General features: G+C 42.0%; 1 protein-coding gene across 2 annotated transcripts; it reads left to right on the forward strand.

Moving 5' to 3' along the window:
- The first annotated feature begins 39 nt into the window (after positions 1–39).
- LOC137278127 (mesenchyme-specific cell surface glycoprotein-like) lies at positions 40–20,308 on the forward strand. 2 transcript variants are annotated; one of them, XM_067810275.1, is made up of 11 exons: positions 40–173; positions 5,749–5,970; positions 6,121–6,369; positions 6,548–6,716; positions 6,941–7,073; positions 13,539–13,656; positions 14,405–14,602; positions 14,816–14,881; positions 15,486–15,739; positions 19,452–19,681; positions 20,170–20,308. In XM_067810275.1, the coding sequence occupies exons 2-11, from the start codon at positions 5,799–5,801 to the stop codon at positions 20,264–20,266; spliced, it is 1,686 nt and encodes a 561-aa protein (XP_067666376.1). In that variant the 5' UTR covers positions 40–173; positions 5,749–5,798; the 3' UTR covers positions 20,267–20,308. The 2 variants fall into 2 exon arrangements, with proteins under 2 accessions (XP_067666376.1, XP_067666375.1); XM_067810274.1 differs by lacking the exon at positions 40–173 and adding an exon at positions 3,943–4,106.

The following is a 20,308-nucleotide window of genomic DNA, read 5'->3' on the forward strand; positions in this document are numbered from 1 at the left end:
CCACCTTGGTATGTCAATGACGAAACTTCTAAACGAAATAAAGCAATATGTACATTAACTGGCTGATACTTATCTGTCACTATCTTATCAAAGACGTCAGTACTGTGCCGAACTACTGTGGGCAGAACACATCCGAAAACTTCTTTCTAGCGGCTAGCATTGCTATAGTGAAGGTAAGATGAGAAACCTCACACTACAGTACATATCATATTGCCTCATGTTCAAAGGGTGTGACATAGAGTATGTAATGAATTGCAACGAAACATAAAATTATAAACCACGTATGTTTCTTTTTAACGATATTATGAATACGGGATATTTCCCATAACAGCAGGGTTAGGAGCATCATATGCCCTTTAAATAAATCAGGAAATAAGCACAACACAAACAATTACAGAGGCATCTCACTCATTGACACACTCTGTAAGATTTTCACTTCACTTCTTAATAAATTCGGTGTGATGAAAATAACCTCTTAAATGAGGCCCAGGCAGGTTTCAGAGCTGGTTACTCTACTGTTGATCAAATGCTTGTTCTCCAAGCTGTGATTCAAAAGTATTGCTGCAAAAAGGAAGGAAGATTCTATTGTTTCTTCGTAGATTTTTCGAAAGCATTCGATATAATTAAACCTGAGTTTTAGCCTCTTTACATAGGGCTGGAGTATCGGGCAAGTTTTATAATATTATAGCATCGATGCATTCCAATCTTTAAGCTTCAGTTCTAAACATGGCCTTTCATCTTGTTTTAAATGTTCTGTGGGTACAAGACAGGGATGCATTCTAAGACCACAGATGTTTCATATATTTATTGATAGTTTCTATAAGAAATTAGAACTGAGGGGAGGTCAAAGCGTCTTCATTAATCAATTTTCTCGAATCTATGACCATTTATGTTCACAGATGATATATCAGCATTATCCCCCAATTGAAACAGTTTCTTTCAATCGGCATTTAGGTTTAGTTTTCACACCCAAGCTTGCCTGGAGCAAAGCCCAAGCGTGTTTTGCATGTCAGGCCGCAAAAGCCGTGATGGCTTTAAATGGTTTCCATAGGAAAATTGATAACATTGTTTGCACGGATTTACTTAAAGGTCACATGCAACGTAAAACACAACTTTGCAGATTCTGGTACCTTTCGGTATGCACTTACCGAAACAAATCATAAAAAATGCCATTCAACCTATAAAGTTGAAAAAAACGCGATGAAAAAAAAGCCTGCGAAATCGGAGTTCAAACGTTTCACTAAATTCCCCCCAGCGCTGGGGGGAAAACTGGTTTCAACAGCTTTGCTGCGCTGCGTCCATAACGCATGTGCAGTGAATAGGTTCGCCCAGCGTCTGAGGTCGTGAGCAGTAGTCTGATCTTGGTTGTGTACACAAACAAGTAAATAATCTACTCGTTACGTAAAAAAAACCACTTGGTGATTGTAGTAAGCAGTCTCTGTCACAGAGAAAGTTCAGTGTCTGGTTTATTCACACCTATACGTCTGCCTGCCTGTCTGCTAAAGACAGCATGCAGTACACAGCTTCAATCATTGACCACGTGCAATTCGAACTTAACACCTATCAGACTATACGACATAAAGAAAATAAATTGATTTATGACTCGTGCACCCGAGTCCCGTCTCTGCCACATTATATAATTAGGCACGTGTGATACACATGACATGACAAACAAACTACATTCATTTTTGGGGATGACTGGATCTGACGGACTGGTGCAAACTCTTGTCAGTTTCAAGTCCTGCTTTGTACTTGGACGAATGACAGATTCCAGCCACGCAGTAGTTTACCATCTCTACTGACATGATTTTTTATTGGATCGAGCGCAAATTCAGAAAACATGTATTTTCAAAACCCAACATCTCTATATACATTCTTCATGGATAACGACTTCTTTTAGTGTATATGATTTTGTTTGACAACGGTATATGAATCCATACTGAAACGACGCATCAAGTACACAAAAAGAAGTTGTTATCCATAAAGAATATTACTTTCTTGTGACTCGCTCTACTTCTAAAATGCCCATCAAACAGATCATCTTTCTGTACACACAATGAACCCTCAGCATATCAGCAAATGAAACAGCCAATCGGAAGCCGTCGTTACACTTGAGTGCACATCCACCCGCTACGACTGCGTTCGGTCTCCTGAGGGCTTCGTTTCGGGGGAAGTTAGCCCAAGTAGAAAATATTGCACTTTGGAATCGCGCTTGTACGCTTATAATTTTGTTTATTTGTTTTTTTTAAAGCAGCAGTGTTCTAAGATGCTTCGGCGAAAGATCAAAGGCGCCGACAATACTTTATCAGACGATAATGTGCACTTTTGCATTACGTCACAATGTGTTGACGTCACAGCGCCATTCCAGCCTGCCCCCTCGTAATCGAACTTTTTTGCATTACGTCACAATGTAACCAACGTCACGATGGATGTCAGCTGCCATCGCCTCGTACAACATTCCACAGTAAACTGCTTCGTCGCATCCCGTTTCTAGGTTTGCAGTTGCACCACACAGCCAAAATCGCTGTGCAAACATTACGTTTATGTTTTCCGACGGATGAAATGTCCCATAGTTCGACTCAAAATCTTACAGAGGCACGGTAATGTTGGCAATGTTTACATTCCCACAATGCAATCGTGGAATGTCGCTTGACTTGTCAGCTTCCTCTGAATGTGCTGATCTAAACTTTCGTTGGTAGTAGAAATGAGGCGGTGATATTGCCTTGTATGGTTTAAAAGAATCACGGATGTAATTAAAACGATGTAGAGAAGATATTTAACCCGAACATAAGCCATCACCAAACTGTTCATCATTTGTTTTTCTAGTAATCTTTGTCTTAGCGTAGGGGGCTCACACGTTAAAAGAACAGCGCGTCAGTTAGCCCTGTGCGAGGATTCTTAATTTAGATCACAGACATCGTCGTTTGTTTTCTGCCATAGATTAATCGAAATTAGGCTTAGAAGTTATTGAATACGGCATCTTAGAAAAAAAATACAGTTCGCTCTACCACCATGTATGGTGTAATAAAGTACACTTTCGGCCTGAACTATTATAACGTTAAAGCACTCGGACGCAAGCGTCCTGGTGCTTTAATTGTCATGAATAAGTGATAAATGTGTCTTAATTATGTTTGATTTTTTTGTTGCATGTGACCTTTAATATTTTTGATTCAGTGGGTGTGCGTCTTCTTTCTAATGGCTTAAAATCTGGGGAACATGTCACTCTAAAATAATAGAGGCAGTGCAAATTAAATTTTGTAAACAATATTTAAGAGTAAAAAAAACTTAATCAAATGATATCGTTCTTGGAAAGCGTGGCAGGCTCCCATTACAGCACTTGTACATGTCAAGAGTGATTACAGTTTCGTGCAGATTCATACATATGGCACAAAATAGACTCCCACACCAATGTTAACTAATGTTAAGATAACTAGATAGCTCAGGCTGTAATACCCAGATAACGAAATTAGACACAACCTGTTTCAGAATGGATTTGGTTATGCTTGGCTAAGTCAAGAAATTGGAAATGTGGACTATTTTTCTACCTTTTCAAGACAAGGCTAGGTGATAACTTGAAACAGTCGTGGTTCAGATAAATTAATGAATCTCCTAAATGTATATTTTACAAGGTGTTCAAAACCTTGTTAAGTGTTGAAAGATATTTGTGTTGTGAAATCCCTGCGTATTTAAGAATTGCTATATCAAGGTATACCATTGTTTAATAGTCCTAAACTGACTAAAACTAAGTCAAATGTATTTTGAAATAAAGTCCAAAGATTAGATACAATTTTCCGTATCATATTTCGAATTTAATTATCATAATGTTGACTATGAATAATGAATTGTCTATGCTATGAAATGCAAAATAGTTTCAGGGAGCATCTCAGAGAACTTATAATTGTTTTACATGTGATTATGTAATACGCCTTACAACTTGCGTTGTATGTCAATGACGAAACTTCTAAACCAAATAAAGCAGCACGTACATTAACTGGCTGATACTTATCTGTCACTATCTTATCAAAGACGTCAGTACTGTGCCGAACTACTGTGGGCAGAACACATCCGAAAACCTCTTTCTAGCGGCTAGCATTGCTATAGTGAAGGTAAGATGAGAAACCTCACACTACAGTACATATCATATTGCCACATGTTCAAAGGGTGTGGCATAGAGTATGTAATGAATTGCTGACACTACCTGGTGAACAACCTGTTTCAGGCATTAGGTTTTTACTCATGAGCTGGTCATTTTATAGACTCTAAGGAAAACCTCCACAGTGACCTTTATTTTTTTTTCTCGTTACGCTTCCCTTAGTTGCACTTACTGACATACCTACGTCAATATGGATGTGTGACAGACAAATACTCATTGTGCATCTTGGTGTATATGTGACAGAGAGATACTTATTCTCTATTAATGTAGAAGTGTTACAGACAGATACTCTTTCTCCATCCAAGTGGATGTGTAACAGACAGATACTCTTCCTCCATCCATGTAGATGTGTGACAACGACATTGATTTGCGTTCTCCAAGCTCACCTCCTGTTTCTCCTGCACGACAGGGTGAGGTGCAAAACCTACAAGTAAGCCAGTCGCTACTACGAAACCGCTGATGACCAATGACTCGTCAGAGCCTTGGAAAGCATTTACAAACGCAGTCGGAAATCGATCCCGAACCGAACTTGTTTATTTGAAAGACTAGTCGCCGAGAGCATTTGTCAGAGAAGATCGTACCTCGCGACACAATCCCATCACCTACCGTAAATAGTTCTCTTGACTGGTCAAGCTAACACTGCCTCGATATGTCCTAGTGTGCGTCTCGAATTGCATCGATTCTACATTCTGCATCCATGTGGATGTGTGACAGACATATGCTCATTCTCCATTCTCGTGAATGTGTAACAGACAGATGCTCTTTCCGCATCTAGCTGGATGTGTAACAGACACATACTCAACTTATTCCAACTTATTCCAAGTTTTCGATAAGGTAGTGGCACTGACATTCCCTATCTGTTACCATGTTGTCGGTTTCATCAGAAGCTGTCTCTCAGGCATTTGTGATCTTGTGAGTAATTAAATTGTTACACTTTCCTCTGTTTGACGTGCATCCATGCTGGTAATATGCGATGTGAAATTTCTTCGTTATCACATGTGGCCCTCTGATGCAAAACCTAGCTGCACCGATAGTACCCTTATATATTGTCGTTAGTTTATATCTGATTATCAGATCAGACTTGTAAAACAGATTTAAGTGGGCGACCATCATTGACGCCATTGTGTTTACCGCTCGTGCACGCTCATTGAGCTTTCACACACACAGAGAGAGAGAGAGAGAGAGAGAGAGAGAGAGAGGAGAGAGAGAGAGAGAGAGAGAGAGAGAGAGAGAGAGAGAGAGAGAGAGAGAGAGAGAGAGAGAGTTGTCCTACAGACAAGACGTGCATCATGGCGTCACTGTACCATTCAAATATATTGATTTTGAATTTCCAAGCTGAACACCGAAAACATTTTCGGGTGAAAAATGGTAAATCGTGATCTGACGCAAATTACCTTTACCGGACTATTCATGAAACAGAATATAGATGGGCATGGTGAAATGATTCCTAAACAAGACAATTATTCATATTTCATACGTCATAGTTCCTTTCAAGCTGCCCTTTAGTTACTAAGGACATCACGGTGATTATGCGCCTAGTCTTGGAACAACAATATGAATCCTTTCCAAACATGCCTCATTCTACTTCCTCGCAGACAACATCAAGATTGTATCCCAGTTTGCACGGTCCAACTCCTGAGTAGCTATGTCATTTGCTCTTGCTGTGTTGCTGTGTGCGACGCTGTGTGGAGCTGTGCCTGTGCTTGAACTTCGAAGCTGGCTGCCCATTCCTGACGCTTCCAACCGCTTCCTACCTTTTCTGGGAACGGCAGACAAAATTGCATGGGACGACCAGGAAAATTACCTGTACGTTATAGGTAAGACAACGGTATTGGCTACACAGGACTAGGCGTATCTACCACATGGATAACGCCGATGCACTCACTTTTCATTAAATTCACAACTCCTACTAATAAACTTGACGCTATTCTAGGCCTGTCATTACAATATATGCATTTGTGTTTAAGGTACCCAATCCGGGACTCTACACATAGTGGATTTGATGAATCACAGCGATCCCCGTATTGTGTTCACTCGTGTATTCAGCGAGATACAAGACGGCATCCCACAAGCTATTGCCTTTTGTCGCAGTCCCATGCGTGAACAGTTAGTCATAGCGTTTTCAGCCAAGGACAGACTGAATGCAGGACATGTGGAGGTCTTCAAACCATTCCTTCGTTTCGACGAGACTCTTACACTCGTCGGAAGAGTAGCAAGTACAATCATGTTAACCACCACACACCCGAAAATGTGCAAACTTTCCAAAAACGAATAAAAGTTTGTAATACTGAGATAATGACACTGTAAAAAACATTTATGTATGTCTATTTACTATTTATAAGCATCCATCTAATAGGCAGCGCCAAATGATTATTATCTACTTTTATTTGTCAGCTGAAGCCGATCCATCCGCTGTCAAGTTTGACAGTTATTGTTTCCATTTTGTCGTGGCCTGCGAGGGTCGGCCTGGCAAGAGAAACAATGCATTTGAAGATCCTTTGAGCCACGTAGATGTGTTTGAACCCCAAGTGAATGGCTGGACCAAATTCACCATAAATTTCCAGTGAGATAAAGACAGAAGTTACTGATTGCTGTACACATTTAAGATCCAAATGTTCCTGCTGCTATTGATCAACTTTGAACTTGACATTCTTTGTTATCCTTACTTATGTTCGTATGCCTACATGTAAACAATAGAAAACTTGCAGGATATGCAATTCATGTCAAATGTTCATGCATGAGCATACATGATTTCCCTATCCGACGTGTCGCATATTCTTCTCACAGGAATGCGAGAGGACTGGATCAGGCAAGATACGTTTATAAGGACAGCAACGACCCCGACCATTCCATACTCAACGACCTGGAGCCCAGTGACCTTGCAATAGACGACAACAATCGTGTCTACGTCATCTTCCACGTGCGTATCATCATTCTTTAGTTGCACTTCATAATTACATACCTGCACCTAGGACTACCATGGCTACAGCAGTTATTACCAAGATGTGAACACGGACATCTCACCCAGCAGCAGCAACAACCAAGATGTGAACACTGACATCGCACTCGCCAGCAGATATTACCAAGATGTGAAGGCTGACATTGCACCCACCAACAGTAACAACCCAGATGTGAAGACTGACATCGCACCCACCAACAGTAACAACCAAGATGTGAACACTGACATCGCACTCACCAACAGTAACAACCAAGATGTGAACACTGACATCGCATCCACCAACAGTAACAACCAAGATGTGAACACTGACATCGCATCCACCAACAGCAACAACCAAGATGTCAACACTAACATCGCACTCGCCAACAGTAACAACCAAGATGTGAACACGGACATCGCACCCACCAGCAGCGACAACCAAGATGTGAACACTGACATGTCACCCACCAACAGCAACAACCCAGATGTGAACACTGACATTGCACTCGCCAACAGTAATAACCAAGATGTGAACACTGACATCGCACTCACCAACAGTAACAACCAAAATGTGAACACTAACATCGCATCCACCAACAGTAACAACCAAGATGTGAACACTGACATCGCACTCGCCAACAGTAACAACCAAGATGTGAACACTGACATCGCACTCGCCAACAGTAACAACCAAGATGTGAACACGGACATCGCACCCACCAGCAGCGACAACCAAGATGTGAACACTGACATCGCACTCGCCAACAGTAACAACCAAGATATGAACACTGACATCTCACCCACCAGCAGCAACAACCAAGATGTGAACACTGACATCGCACTCGCCAACAGTAACAACCAAGATGTGAACACTAACATCGCATCCACCAACAGTAACAACCAAAATGTGAACACTGACATCGCACTCGCCAACAGTAACAAACAAGATGTGAACACTGACATCGCACTCGCCAACAGCAACAACCAAGATGTGAACACTGACATCGCGCTCGCCAACAGTAACAACCAAGATGTGAACACTAACATCGCATCCACCAACAGTAACAACCAAGATGTGAACACTAACATCGCATCCACCAACAGTAACAACCAAGATGTGAACACTAACATCGCACTCGCCAACAGTAACAACCAAGATGTGAACACGGACATCGCACTCGCCATCAGTAACAACCAAGATGTGAACACTGACATCGCATCCACCAACAGTAACAACCAAAATGTGAACACTGACATCGCACTCGCCAACAGTAACAACCAAGATGTGAACACTGACATTGCACTCGCCAACAGTAACAACCAAGATGTGAACACTGACATCGCATTTGCCAACAGTAACAACCAAGATGTGAACACTGACATCGCACTCGCCAACAGTAACAACCAAGATATGAACACTGACATCTCACCCACCACCAGCAACAACCAAGATGTGAACACTGACATCGCACTCGCCAACAGTAACAACCAAGATGTGAAGGCTGACATTGCACCCACCAACAGAAACAACCAAGATGTGAACACTGACATTGCACCCACCAACAGTAACAACCAAGACTTTAACACTGACATCGCACTCGCCAACAGCAACAACAAAGATGTGAACACTGACATCGCACTCACCAACAGTAACAACCAAGATGTGAACACTGACATCGCATCCACCAACAGTAGCAACCAAGATGTGAACACTGAAATCGCACTCGCCAACAGTAACAACCAAGATGTGAACACTGAAATCGCACTCGCCAACAGTAACAACCAAGATGTGAACACTGACATCGCACTCGCCAGCAGTAACAACCAAGATGTGAACACTGACATCGCATCCACCAACAGTAACAACCAAGATGTGAACACTGACATCGCACTCGCCAGCAGATATTACCAAGATGTGAAGGCTGACATTGCACCCACCAACAGTAACAACCCAGATGTGAAGACTGACATCGCACCCACCAACAGTAACAACCAAGATGTGAACACTGACATCGCACTCACCAACAGTAACAACCAAGATGTGAACACTGACATCGCATCCACCAACAGTAACAACCAAGATGTGAACACTGACATCGCATCCACCAACAGTAACAACCAAGATGTCAACACTAACATCGCACTCGCCAACAGTAACAACCAAGATGTGAACACTGACATCGCACCCACCAGCAGCGACAACCAAGATGTGAACACTGACATGTCACCCACCAACAGCAACAACCCAGATGTGAACACTGACATTGCACTCGCCAACAGTAATAACCAAGATGTGAACACTGACATCGCACTCACCAACAGTAACAACCAAAATGTGAACACTAACATCGCATCCACCAACAGTAACAACCAAGATGTGAACACTGACATCGCACTCGCCAACAGTAACAACCAAGATGTGAACACTGACATCGCACTCGCCAACAGTAACAACCAAGATGTGAACACGGACATCGCACCCACCAGCAGCGACAACCAAGATGTGAACACTGACATCGCACTCGCCAACAGTAACAACCAAGATATGAACACTGACATCTCACCCACCAGCAGCAACAACCAAGATGTGAACACTGACATCGCACTCGCCAACAGTAACAACCAAGATGTGAACACTAACATCGCACTCGCCAACAGTAACAAACAAGATGTGAACACTGACATCGCACTCGCCAACAGCAACAACCAAGATGTGAACACTGACATCGCGCTCGCCAACAGTAACAACCAAGATGTGAACACTAACATCGCATCCACCAACAGTAACAACCAAGATGTGAACACTAACATCGCATCCACCAACAGTAACAACCAAGATGTGAACACTAACATCGCACTCACCAACAGTAACAACCAAGATGTGAACACGGACATTGCACTCGCCAACAGTAACAACCAAGATGTGAACACTGACATCGCATTCGCCAACAGTAACAACCAAGATGTGAACACTGACATCGCACTCGCCAACAGTAACAACCAAGATGTGAACACTGACATCGCACTCGCCAACAGTAACAACCAAGATATGAACACTGACATCTCACCCACCACCAGCAACAACCAAGATGTGAACACTGACATCGCGCTCGCCAACAGTAACAACCAAGATGTGAACACTAACATCGCATCCACCAACAGTAACAACCAAGATGTGAACACTAACATCGCATCCACCAACAGTAACAACCAAAATGTGAACACTGACATCGCACTCGCCAACAGTAACAACCAAGATGTGAACACTGACATTGCACTCGCCAACAGTAACAACCAAGATGTGAACACTGACATCGCATTCGCCAACAGTAACAACCAAGATGTGAACACTGACATCGCACTCGCCAACAGTAACAACCAAGATGTGAACACTGACATCGCACTCGCCAACAGTAACAACCAAGATATGTACACTGACATCTCACCCACCACCAGCAACAACCAAGATGTGAACACTGACATCGCACTCGCCAACAGTAACAACCAAGATGTGAAGGCTGACATTGCACCCACCAACAGAAACAACCAAGATGTGAACACTGACATCGCACTCACCAACAGTAACAACCAAGATGTGAACACTGACATCGCATCCACCAACAGTAGCAACCAAGATGTGAACACTGACATCGCACTCGCCAACAGTAACAACCAAGATGTGAACACTGAAATCGCACTCGCCAACAGTAACAACCAAGATGTGAACACTGACATCGCACTCGCCAGCAGTAACAACCAAGATGTGAACACTAACATCGCATCCGCCAACAGTAACAACCAAAATGTGAACACTGACATCGCACTCGCCAACAGTAACAACCAAGATGTGAACACTGACATTGCACTCGCCAACAGTAACAACCAAGATGTGAACACTGACATCGCACTCGCCAACAGTAACAACCAAGATGTGAACACTGACATCGCATCCACCAACAGTAACAACCAAGATGTGAACACTGACATCGCATGCACCAACAGTAACAACCAAGATGTGAACACTAACATCGCACTCGCCAACAGTAACAACCGAGATGTGAACACGGACATCGCACTCGCCAACAGTAACAACCAAGATGTGAACACTGACATCGCATCCACCAACAGTAACAACCAAGATGTGAACACTGACATCGCATCCACCAACAGTAACAACCAAGATGTGAACACTGACATCGCACTCGCCAACAGTAACAACCAAGATGTGAACACTGACATCGCACTCGCCAACAGTAACAACCAAGATGTGAACACTAACATCGCATCCACCAACAGTAACAACCAAGATGTGAACACTGACATCGCACTCGCCAACAGTAACAACCAAGATGTGAACACGGACATCGCACCCACTAGCAGTGACAACCAAGATGTGAACACTGACATCTCACCCACCAGCAGCAACAACCAAGATGTGAACACTGACATCGCATTCGCCAACAGCAACAACCAAGATGTGAACACTAACATCGCATCCACCAACAGTAACAACCCAGATGTGAACACTGACATCGCACTCGCCAACAGTAACAACCAAGATGTGAACACTAACATCGCATCCACCAACAGTAATAACCAAGATGTGAACACTGACATCGCACTCGCCAACAGTAACAACCATGATGTGAACACTGACATCGCACTCACCAACAGCAACAACCAAGATGTGAACACTGACATCGCATCCACCAACAGTAACAACCAAGATGTGAACACTGACATCGCACTCGCCAACAGCAACAACCAAGATGTGAACACTGACATCGCACTCGCCAACAGTAACAACCAAGATGTGAACACTAACATCGCATCCACCAACAGTAACAACCAAGATGTGAACACTGACATGGCATCCACCAATACTTTTGTCTTGTTTGAACGGAATTTAAACGTGATATTTCTAAAGGCAAAACTTTGCTGATGCCAACTGCTTTATTTTGAGGAACACGACTCTTTAGGGTATATTCATAGTGTTTGAAAAATAAGTGGAAACAGATGTCTATGTAAGTACAAGTAAAATGACACCAGTTATAAGATAATATCCCCACAACAAGAGACGACCTAGACACCATACTCACCATAAGCAGAATCGTCCATCTCGCATCCAGTTGTTTTGACACAAGATCTACAAGTCTCTAGTCGTCACTGAAGTATTTCGAGCAAATAACAATAGTGATAAGGTAAGAAGTGAAGCTAGTGGTAAATGACAATAAACAAGTAGAAGCCAAGAATCGATACAGACATAAATAACCCTCTAGGTGTTCAGCACCATGATAGGCATTAAGTACAGGCATTAGGTATATTCGCCGGTCACGGTTCATTAACAGCTGGGACGCCTTGATGCCTAATATAAGGCCTATTGCAGCTTCCTTTGGGGTGTAATGGATCTGTTGGTGTGTGCGGATACGTGCTTATGTGTTACGAGAGTGTATTTTCTGTAATTTGTATTGTCATGGATAAAGTGATGGTTATTATTGGGTCATAATGTTTAGAGATTGGAGTGAAAATTATTATGGGTCACATTTCGTAATGGTGTTTAAGCAGCACGCCGTGTAAGGTAGCGCTTTAGAGTTTCTCCCCTTAGGCGCACTTCTGCATATGAGTATGTGGTTTGGACTGTTGGTAACCAAGAGGCCCATCGCGAAGATTCCATACTTCGTTGGATTGTTCCAGAATCAGTGACAGTGTATATATAATCCTGGCTGTTGTGTTGATCACTCACACAGACGGACTTACACTCAGAGTAATACAGAAGTTGTGTCATCGTTCGGCCTACCTACATGTGTCTGCCTCTTTGCCAACGTTGGCCTACATAATAAGCACATTCATGATCGCTCGCTGTGAAAAATTTAGTAGAACTCTTTCTCACTGAAAACAAAGACTTTGGTGAGTGGATATTATATTTGTGGCCCATTACTTTAGCTTGCCTCAGTTGCATTGTATTAGAAACCTCTATTGTGAATCTTTGAACATTGCCCTTGTCTGCTCAGTACATTTTATTGAATATTTTAGACTTGTCTATGTAATATTTTGTTAAGGCAAATTATTAAACGTAACAATAAACATATGTTCTTAGTCCTGTTTTGTTGTTTGGAGGGAAACGTCTCAAAGTGAAGGTGTTGATGTCTTTCTGTTGTGTCGTCAACTTTCCAGTGACAGCAGCGGGGCTTGAATGGCGTACTTTATAGATGTCGTGATGTCGTGAATGAAGAGAAACCCATGGGTAGTAGATGTTGTCGCTGAAGGGGATGTTGTGTTAAAGACGCTTTGGGAGATGCAAACGATTCTACCTTTTGTGACTGCGTCGTGTCTAAATCGTCACTTCTCTGTTCAGATTCAGAGGGCAAAGAATTTAGTTATGTTGAAAACAGCCCCGTGGGTAAATATATAATGTGTGTACATAATGTTTTTCATCATATGTCGCAGGAGAATAATGCTATAGCGAAGTTCGACCTGGATAATCTGGATGGCGGTGTAGACATCTACAGCCTTGGCACCAAAGACTGGAATAACTTTGATATCGACACCAGTGACAAAGACAATGGTAGGCAATACATCCATATCGTGAATTCATAAGACTGGCTTAAACATCATAACTATACTAGCAAACATGGTGTGGGAACAAAGTGTAGTGGCTGACGTGCTATACTGACAAACATCGTGTGGGAACAAAGTGTAGTGGTTAACGTGATATACTTACAAACATCGTGTGGGAACAAAGTGTAGTGGTTAACGTGATATACTTACAAACATCGTGTGGGAACAAAATGTAGTGGTTAACGTGATATACTGACAAACATGGTGTAGGAACAAAGGGTAGTGGCTGACGTGATATACTGACAAACATGGTGTGGGAACAAAGTGTAGTGGCTAGCGTGATATTCTGGCAAACAAAGTGGGGGAACAAAGTGTAGTGGCTAACGTGCTATACTGACAAACATGGTGTGGGAACAAGGTGTAGTGGCTAGCGTGATATACTGACAAACATGGTGTGGGAACAAAGTGTAGTGGCTAGCGTGATATTCTGGCAAACAAAGTGGGGGAACAAAGTGTAGTGGCTAACGTGCTATACTGACAAACATGGTGTGGGAACAAAGCGTAGTGGGTAAAATAACATACTGACAAACATAGTGTGAAGGTCAACAAAGTGCATTGGGTAGCGTCATGTAGTGACAAGCGTGGCGAAAAGAGCAACGAAGTGTAGTGATTTCTGCTCCTCCACGGACTCGGCACGAAAGTATGCCGTAGGAATTATAACTACTTATCTTGAGATGTATAATGCTTTGTTGTAGCTGTGAGTCCTGGGAATGACAATGTCAACCTTGTGCGTCGGAACATTCGGAGTTTCTATCAGGCAAAGAATGCTGACATACTCCACTTTAACAATAGCACCTTCCTTGTGACCGCCAACACCGGGGCATACAAGGCCTACACCACAGCTGTAGAGGGGGTCGCCTTTAACGAGGCAGAAAGGGCACGCCTTATGAATGGTACGCAATACCTTTTTTAATCACAGACGAAAAGCCAGATCTCACTGAAACAGATTTTTAAACAAAAGAGAATCTACTTGTTATGAATATTTGATAATCGATACACTCGCAGTGACGTTTTCCAAATTAAGTTCTGTACCATCTTGTGTACGTATGGCGTATGTGAAGTCATCTGTGAGTAGATTTGTGAAAGGAGTTACATTTTCTATACAGATTCCTTGTTTGATCCTAATCTCGATGCAACCACAAAATCGGCCTTGAATAATGATGCTGAACTGGGTGAGTATTTTATGTACAAGTGCCTAATGTTGGCACTTTGGATGCATACATGTTTTTAATATTTCTTTATGATTTTAGCATTTTAGTTTTTCTCTATGCTTCTATTGTTTGAAAGTCTCATGCTGCAAATTCCGCAACATGAATATTATTTCTCCGACGTTAATCGGTGTCGACGCTTTGATCATTGTCTCTTCAAGTTTTAGACAGAAATATGAGGTATTGAGAAAATAATTGAGAAAAAAATAGAAGAAACGAGAAACTAATCTAAACAACGCGAACTTTCGACGAAAAACAATTTTATGTCTCTAAAGGGCAGCACTAGACTTTGGTGGTGATAACCACCAACTGGAATGGGTGTTGATAAACCTACAACAAATCTCTAGACAACCTAGCTGAAATTCTGCATTGTCATGAAGGAGTATGAAATACTATAGTCAGCATATACTGTTGCTCGGCTATACGTGTCTGACCAAGCTAATTTAGCAAAATAGCAGTTTAGGCTTCGTAAATTGAGTCACCAAAACGCGACGTTTATGTTTTTATGGACAGACAGACAGACAGAAAGACAGACCATTAAATACATGTAGTTGGAATATTTTATCAGGTCGCCTATTTGTCAGCACTTTAAAACAGCCGTCAGATGGATGGGACCCCCTCTATGGTTACTTCAAGCATGCATATGCTTACGGTGGTCGGAGCTGGTCGATGTGGAACGCAGATGGCGTGAACCAGGTGTATGACAGCGGGAGCGATTTAGAGTACGAAGTCAGTCAGTACAGTAGATCTGTCTTTAATGGAGACTGTTTTTCTCAAAGCATGTCGCCACCTCAACATCTGGACACAAGATCTGACGATATGGTGAGCACCCACTTTAGGGCCTTTACAATCCTTGATATACACACATGGTGCATGTACACAACACTGCCTATGACAATCCTTGATATACACACATGGTGCATGTACACAACACTGCCTATAACAATCCTTGATATACACACATGGTGCATGTACGCAGCACTGCCTATCACAATCCTTGATATACACACATGGTGCATGTACACAGCACTGCCTATAACAATCCTTGATATACACACATGGTGCATGTACACAACACTGCCTATGACAATCCTTGATATACACACATGGTGCATGTACACAGCACTGCCTATAACAATCCTTGATATACACACATGGTGCATGTACACAACACTGCCTATGACAATCCTTGATATACACACATGGTGCATGTACACAACACTGCCTATGTCAATCCTTGATATACACACATGGTGCATGTACACAGCACTGCCTATGACAATCCTTGATATACACACATGGTGCATGTACACAACACTGCCTATAACAATCCTTGATATACACACATGGTGCATGTACACAACACTGCCTATGACAATCCTTGATATACACACATGGTGCATGTACACAGCACTGCCTATAACAATCCTTGATATACACACATGGTGCATGTACACAGCACTGCCTATGACAATCCTTGATATACACACATGGTGCATGTACACAACACTGCCTATGACAATCCTTGATATACACACATGGTGCATGTACACAGCACTGCCTATAACAATCCTTGATATACACACATGGTGCATGTACACAGCACTGCCTATAACAATCCTTGATATACACACATGGTGCATGTACACAACACTGCCTATAACAATCCTTGATATACACACATGGTGCATGTACACAACACTGCCTATGACAATCCTTGATATACACACATGGTGCATGTACACAGCACTGCCTATAACAATCCTTGATATACACACATGGTGCATGTACACAGCACTGCCTATAACAATCCTTGATATACACACATGGTGCATGTACACAGCACTGCCTATAACAATCCTTGATATACACACATGGTGCATGTACACAACACTGCCTATGACAATCCTTGATATACACACATGGTGCATGTACACAGCACTGCCTTTACAATCCTGGATGTACACACATGGTGCATGTACACAACACTGCCTATGACAATCCTTGATATACACACATGGTGCATGTACACAGCACTGCCTATGACAATCCTTGATATACACACATGGTGCATGTACACAGCACTGCCTATCACAATCCTTGATATACACACATGGTGCATGTACACAGCACTGCCTATCACAATCCTTGATATACACACATGGTGCATGTACACAACACTGCCTATGACAATCCTTGATATACACACATGGTGCATGTACACAGCACTGCCTATGACAATCCTTGATATACACACATGGTGCATGTACACAGCACTGCCTATAACAATCCTTGATATACACACATGGTGCATGTACACAGCACTGCCTATAACAATCCTTGATATACACACATGGTGCATGTACACAGCACTGCCTATGACAATTCTTCATATACACACATGGTGCATGTACACAGCACTGCCTATAACAATTCTTGATATACACACATGGTGCATGTACACAGCACTGCCTATGACAATCCTTGATATACACACATGGTGCATGTACACAACACTGCCTATGACAATCCTTGATATACACACATGGTGCATGTACACAACACTGCCTATGACAATCCTTGATATACACACATGGTGCATGTACACAGCACTGCCTATGACAATCCTTGATATACACACATGGTGCATGTACACAACGCTGCCTATGACAATCCTTGATATACACACATGGTGCATGTACACAACACTGCCTATGACAATCCTTGATATACACATATGGTGCATGTACACAACACTGCCTATGACAATCCTTGATATACACACATGGTGCATGTACACAGCACTACTTTTGACAATCCTTGATGAAAAACAGATGATGCATGTACACACATGGTGCATGCACTCAGCACTACTTGTGACAATCTTTGATATACACACATGGGGCATGCAAACAATGCTACCTGTAACATTAATTGATAGACACACACAAGCAAGCGTTGTGGAAGCCTGTGGCATATACTAAATCGGATGGTTCGCCCCCTACCACGCTTGAAGGATAGAACATTTGGTTCAAGTTTCATCGGGTCTATAAAATCAAGACTGCTTACTACACATTGCTGACCAAAAGGATTTTGCATGAATCATAACGCTTTCTTCCTTATTGACCCGCGTCTCACTTCCAAGAGTGAAATTGTTATGTTATAAGCAGTATCAAGCTAAATCCTATCAATAAAATACATATTTTACCACCAGTAGAAAGTAATTTTGAGTTTGTAAGTAGGTGAAAACAAACTTAAATAGCATTTATCCTCAGACAGGGCGCCGCCAATTTTGAAAATCGTGAAGTCACGGGGTAAAGTCCGTTAGAATTATTGAGATTATGGTTTGTTTTCATCAAGTTAGAAAATCAAAACTGCTTTTTACTAGTAGTTAAGTATGTATTTGGATCATGGCCGAAGGGATTTTACATGACACAACTTGTAACATAACGAAACGGAAGCAAGGTAGGGGGCGAAGTGACATTAATATTGCAAGCAATATTATACATGTATTAACCTCCACCTCACTTCCAAGGGTGAAATTGTTATGTTATAAGTAATGTCAAGCAAAATCGTATTGTCCATCAAATAAAATACATATTTATTTTACTACCAGTACAAAGTACTTTTGCTTTTGTAAGTCGGTGAAAACAAACTTAAAAACATTCATCCTCAAACAGGGTGCCGCCATTTTTAAAAATCGTGTCAAAAATCAATCGTTTGAAAATCAAGTCACGGACTAAAGTCCATTTGAATTAATGAGATTATAGTTTGTTTTCATTAAGTTAGAAAATCAAAACTACTTTCTACTAGTAGTTAAACACGCATTTGAATCATGACCAAAAGGAGTTTGCATGACACAACCTGTAACATAACATATGCGACGTCGGGGTCGAAGTGAAAATACTGCACAATAAATTTCTTCAATCGCTAAATTTACTTGGTCTCTAACGTTCACTCACCAGTATGTAGATACATGTCAATATATGTCTTTATACTTGGTCTCTAACGTTCACTCACCAGTATGTAGATACTTGTCAATATACGTCTTTATACTTGGTCTCTAACGTTCACTCACCAGTATGTAGATACATGTCAATATACGTCTTTATACTTGGTCTCATAATCCTAATTACTGTATGGTCATAATTGTATGCATTTTGAAACTTAACAAAACGAAGCGATCTGCGAATGTATAACAGGAATGTAATGTCTAGACATTTCATAGCTTGCCTATATCAGGGATACTCTACAACATACTCATATCGTTGTAAACACTACAACCACATGCTCCGCGTCTAAGTAACGACACTGTAAACACTACAACCACATGTTCCACGTCTTAGTAACGACACTGTAAACACTACAACCACATGCTCCACGTCTAAGTAACGACACTGTAAACACTACAACCACATGCTCCACGTCTAAGTAACGACACTGTAAACACTACAACCACATGCTCCACTTCTTAGTAACGACACGTACGTGTGCGTCTCTGAAATAAAAATATGAGTAACTTTCTTTCTCGCAGGGCCCTGAACCGTCGGCGATAGCGACAGGGATGTACCATGGCCAGAAGATTGTTGCGGTGGCCAGTGGCCGTATGGGAGGAATATGGCTGTACTCAGTGGCAGAAGGGGAGGGCGCGGGCTTGCCAACAGCAACCTTCCTCAGTTACATACGTCTTGGAGACATCAACGGCAACTGGCGTACCTTATATGACAATGGTGATGCTGGCGTACAGTACATCAGTGATTTACTGTAAGTACGTCCTGGTAACCATTAGTTGCCAGAAAGCAAGCCACATGAACAAGGAGATGAAATATATCTTATCACAGAGCCCAAACTCTCAAACACACAAGCGGACACGTGCGGCGTCAATCAAACATGTCAACCTTCCAACTCAAACGCATGTACTGAAACACGCTCAGGCACAAACCGCAGATACCGAAAAGACGGATGACTTGTGTCCTCACGGTTACATCTGCCTTTTCGAAGTAAAGCAAAATAATTAGTTCGTTGTTTAACGGTAATTGCCCGAAAGAAAATAGTTAACCACTTTGATAGTAAACGGTGGCCTACTGTGTATCGGACCTGGACCAGGGTAACACTTGTCCAGGATTTCATCTTGTCACCTTTGTGTGCCTCTGTACCTCTACAACTCTTATTTGTTCCTAACTATACGGCATCACCCCAGTTGAAATCGCGTTGAATGACTGTAATTGTATATGGTTTATTTTTTGTTTCAGCTTCGTGAATCACCATGATCATGAGATGGTTATCGCCGTGGGCTCCCAGATGGGTGCCATTGCTTTCTTAGAGTTTGAGGAACATTCTTTCCCTTGACGCTTGTATCGCAATCTGTGATCAATGGCATTATCGAACGTA

Source organism: Haliotis asinina, chromosome 3 (genome assembly GCF_037392515.1).
Source record: "Haliotis asinina isolate JCU_RB_2024 chromosome 3, JCU_Hal_asi_v2, whole genome shotgun sequence".
Lineage (NCBI taxonomy): Eukaryota > Metazoa > Mollusca > Gastropoda > Lepetellida > Haliotidae > Haliotis > Haliotis asinina.